General features: G+C 40.6%; 1 protein-coding gene across 1 annotated transcript; it reads right to left on the reverse strand.

Annotated features, from left to right (window-relative positions):
- Positions 1-672: 672 nt before the first annotated feature.
- Positions 673-1,896, reverse strand: LOC110621511. Its single transcript, XM_021765790.1, has 2 exons — positions 1,225-1,896; positions 673-1,176 (listed from the first exon to the last, which is right to left on the reverse strand). Exons 1-2 carry the CDS (start codon positions 1,894-1,896, stop codon positions 673-675), a joined length of 1,176 nt encoding a protein of 391 aa, XP_021621482.1.
- Between the last annotated feature and the right edge of the window lie 1,893 nt (positions 1,897-3,789).

Consider the following 3,789-nt stretch of genomic DNA (forward strand, 5'->3'; position numbering starts at 1 on the left):
CTAGACCCATCCCGGACAGATTGTTGGATAAGAGAAGCCAAATATTCAATACACATGACAAACAAGTACGGCAACAACCCATCACCTTGCCGAATACCCCTAGAAGGAAAAAAACTTATCTGATCTAGAGCCATTCCACAAAATAGACATGGAGGTAGAGGTGACACATTTTAAAATGTTTTCAATCCAAGAATTTGAGAAACCATATTCCTTAAGGACCCACCCAATAAACTCCCAGTTGAGACGGTCATAAGCCTTTTCAAGGTCAATTTTCAAAGCCATGTAACCTGTAGATCCTTTAGTTGTCTTCATAGAATGGATAGTTTCCTGAAATACCACAACATTGTCAATAATTTGCCTTCCAGGAACAAAACTGGATTGCTCGGAACCAATCAAATCTGGCAGAACAAGCTTAAGACGATTGACCATCACTTTCGTGATTAGTTTATAAAGGACATTACATAAACTAAACGAATGAAATTGTGATGGTTTCTCAGGATCGGCAACTTTGGGAATCAACACCAATAAGGTATCATTTAATTCCGGAGGCAGAGGGGCATCCTTTAAGATACTAAGGACAAAGTCACTAACCTGCATCCCAATGGAACTCCACATTTTCTGAAAAAACCCGGCCTGGAAACCGTCTATATCAGGAGCTTTAAAAGGTGCCATTTACTTAAAAGCAGCAGTAACCTCATCCCTAGAAAAATCCTCATTAAGAATGAGATTATGTGTGCTATTGAGTCTTGTAAGAAGGCCCGACCTGGCCCTATTTAACTCTGAAGCTCTATCAAGAGTATAAAGATTACAGTAAAAGTCTCTCACAAGAGCTTGAAGCTGAATAGAATCCTCAATCCAATTACCCATATCATCCATTAGCCGAGTGACCGGAGATTTCTTATTACGAACCAAAGTAGAAAGGTGGTAATACCAAGTATTCCGATCTCCAGAAACAATCCAATCTTCCTTGGATTTTTGGAACCAAAAGAGTTCTTCTTGTTCTAGAATATCCTCCAACTGCTTTTTTAGTTTGAGTTCCAATTTTAATAAATGTTGCGGACCACCAGTAGAGAGAGTTTTCTGAATTCCAGCAATCCGAGCCGAAATACGTTTCTTTCTGCTGAAGATATTACCAAAAGAATTTCGATTCCAAAGGCGTAAATTCGAAGCCAAATTCTAAATAAAATCGGGAATGTCAGTAGAAGAATTTAAAGCATTACCAACAATCATCCCCAAATCTGCATGATTCATCCATGCAAGCTGAAAACGAAAAGGACCCTCCATACGGTGCACATGTCTGTTCAAAGAAACCACCAGAGGACAATGATCCGAATGAAATTTGGCAGGATGAGTAACATAAGCATGTGGAAAACGAAATTGCCAATTAGGGGAGCAGAGGGCTCTATCAAGCCGAGCCCTTTGAAGGGAATGAGAAGACAGACCCCTAGACCAAGTAAAAGCCGAGCCTTCAAAACCCATATCTAGCAAACCATTATCAAAAATCCAATCCGAAAAAAGTTTTGCTCCAGAAATATTAAATGTATTGTATCCCTGAAGCTCAGATTGGAAAGGGACACAATTAAAATCACCCAAAGCCATCCATTCATCACTCAAATCAACAGAGTCAAGCTTCAAGTCGGTCCACAAGATACGTCTGCATGGGCTATAGGGGCTAGCATAAATAAAGCAAAAGTTCCAGGAAACACCAGACACAGGCAGAACTTTACAAGCAAAAAACTGAGGATGAGATTCAATAAGCTGAATGCTAAAGTTATTTTCAGTCCAGAAAATCCAAATACCGCCACTGAAGCCCAGAGATTCAACTCGAATCCAATTATCAAAACCCAACCTACCACAAATAGCATCTGCATGAGTGCCACTCACCCTAGGCTCCATAATGCAGAAGATGTCAGGTTTAAAAAGTCTCTTATATTCTAAGAAAGCCCTCCGACAGGTAGGGGAGGTGGCGCCTTGACAGTTCCAAGAAATAACTATCATTAAAATAATAGTAGTAATGGTAAGAGAAAACCCCATTGGCAAAAAATCCAATCAAAACTAAAGACACGAAGACATCAATTGACCATCTCTCCCCCCAGACGAGAGGCTAAAGCATTACCCCTCTCAAGTGGAGTCTCTGAAATAATGTCCATCTCTTGAATCTCATTTGTTTCCAGGTTCTCGTCAATATTAGGAGCAGAGGGATGCGAAAATTGATTCTCCACATTAGGAATGTCTAGGTTACCATTTGCATGAGTGTTGTCATGTTTAGAAAAAACACCCCGGTTGGTAACAATACGAGAAACCGAAGCATATTTCTTCCCTCCAAAAACAAGGACATGTTTCGTCTCCTCTGCAGCTCTTCTAGGTTTAGGAACAGTAGCCACTTTATTCGAAACTAAAGAAGTATTGGTAGGAGTAGAAGTAATATCTGTCCCAGTATCTCCAGCATCAGGTCTCACTGGGTTTTTACTGGCAGATCTTTTAGTTTGCGGGCCACTAAAGGACAGCCCAGCTCGGGATGAGCCCTTATCAATAGTATTAGAGGGGGATAGTCTCATGGGCTCAACAGGAGCTGGCTCATTAATCTCCAAAGCAGCATATCGATTAGAACGGTCCATCAAAGGTTTTGTCCCTGAAAAAAGGATCCTTTAATTTAAATAATTTTATAATTTTTATATGTTATTAGTACCTAAATATAAATGTTAAACTTATTTTAGATAAATCTATTTTAGATTCTAATAAAGTGATTTTCATGAATATCTTACCCATTTAAATTTCTAATTTGTGTAATCAAATTATTTAACTATTTTACAAAACGGGTACCCGATCCGCCTAAAGAGTTAATGTCTGACGCATTTTAATTTGATATTTTTACATATGAAATTTTTTAACCATTATTTTTTATACCTAATTTATTAATTTTAATTAATGATAATTTATTAATGTCAGACAGGCAGGTTTTCACGGGTACCAGATCCGCCCAAACTCTATTAGGACAAATTTGAGTTTTTACAAAATGGATTTGGTTATATTCGGGTTTAAAAAATTTTACCCGTCTCGGATTCGGATAAGGTTCGGGATTAGGTGATCGGATACCTGTTACCCAAACCCGATTAGCTATACTGTCAAAACTAATCCTAATTCCTAATTCCTTTTTTCATACTTCCCTCTCTCCGTCGGCGCCTCTCTCCCCCGCTTCCTTTTCATAATTCCCAACGCCTCTCTCCCCTACTTCACTGATGACTGCCGGCAGCCCAGTCTGCACCGGTGACGTCTCCTTTCTCTCCCCAGCGACGATAAATCTTCTCTCTCCCCAGTCAGCGATATCTCCTTCTCTCTCTCCCATCGGTGACATCTCCCACAGTCCCACTTTCCAGTCAACGCCTCTCTCCCCCACTTCACTGATGAGTGCCGCCAGCCTAGTCGGCACCGGCGACGTCTCCTTTCTCTCTCCGGTCCACGATAAATCTTCTCTCTCCCGATATCTCATTCTCTCTCTCCAGTGGCGACATCTCCCACTTTCCAGTCGGAGACAACTCTTGTCTCTCCTCTGTCAACATTGGCGACATCTCCTTCTCTCTCCCCAGTCGGTGACATCTACTCTTTCCAATTGACACTTCTCTCCCCCACTTCACTGACGCGACTACTGGAGACAACCCTTGCCTCTCCCCAATCGGCGTCGGCGACATCTCCTTTGACCAAAACTCTCTTCAGGTTTGCAATCAAATTTTTTGATAATCAAGATCTTTTATGTACATGTTGTTAAAGAATTTTTAGTTGGTATTAAAG

The sequence above is a fragment of the Manihot esculenta genome, chromosome 8 (genome assembly GCF_001659605.2).
Source record: "Manihot esculenta cultivar AM560-2 chromosome 8, M.esculenta_v8, whole genome shotgun sequence".
In the NCBI taxonomy this organism is placed as follows: Eukaryota; Viridiplantae; Streptophyta; class Magnoliopsida; order Malpighiales; family Euphorbiaceae; genus Manihot; species Manihot esculenta.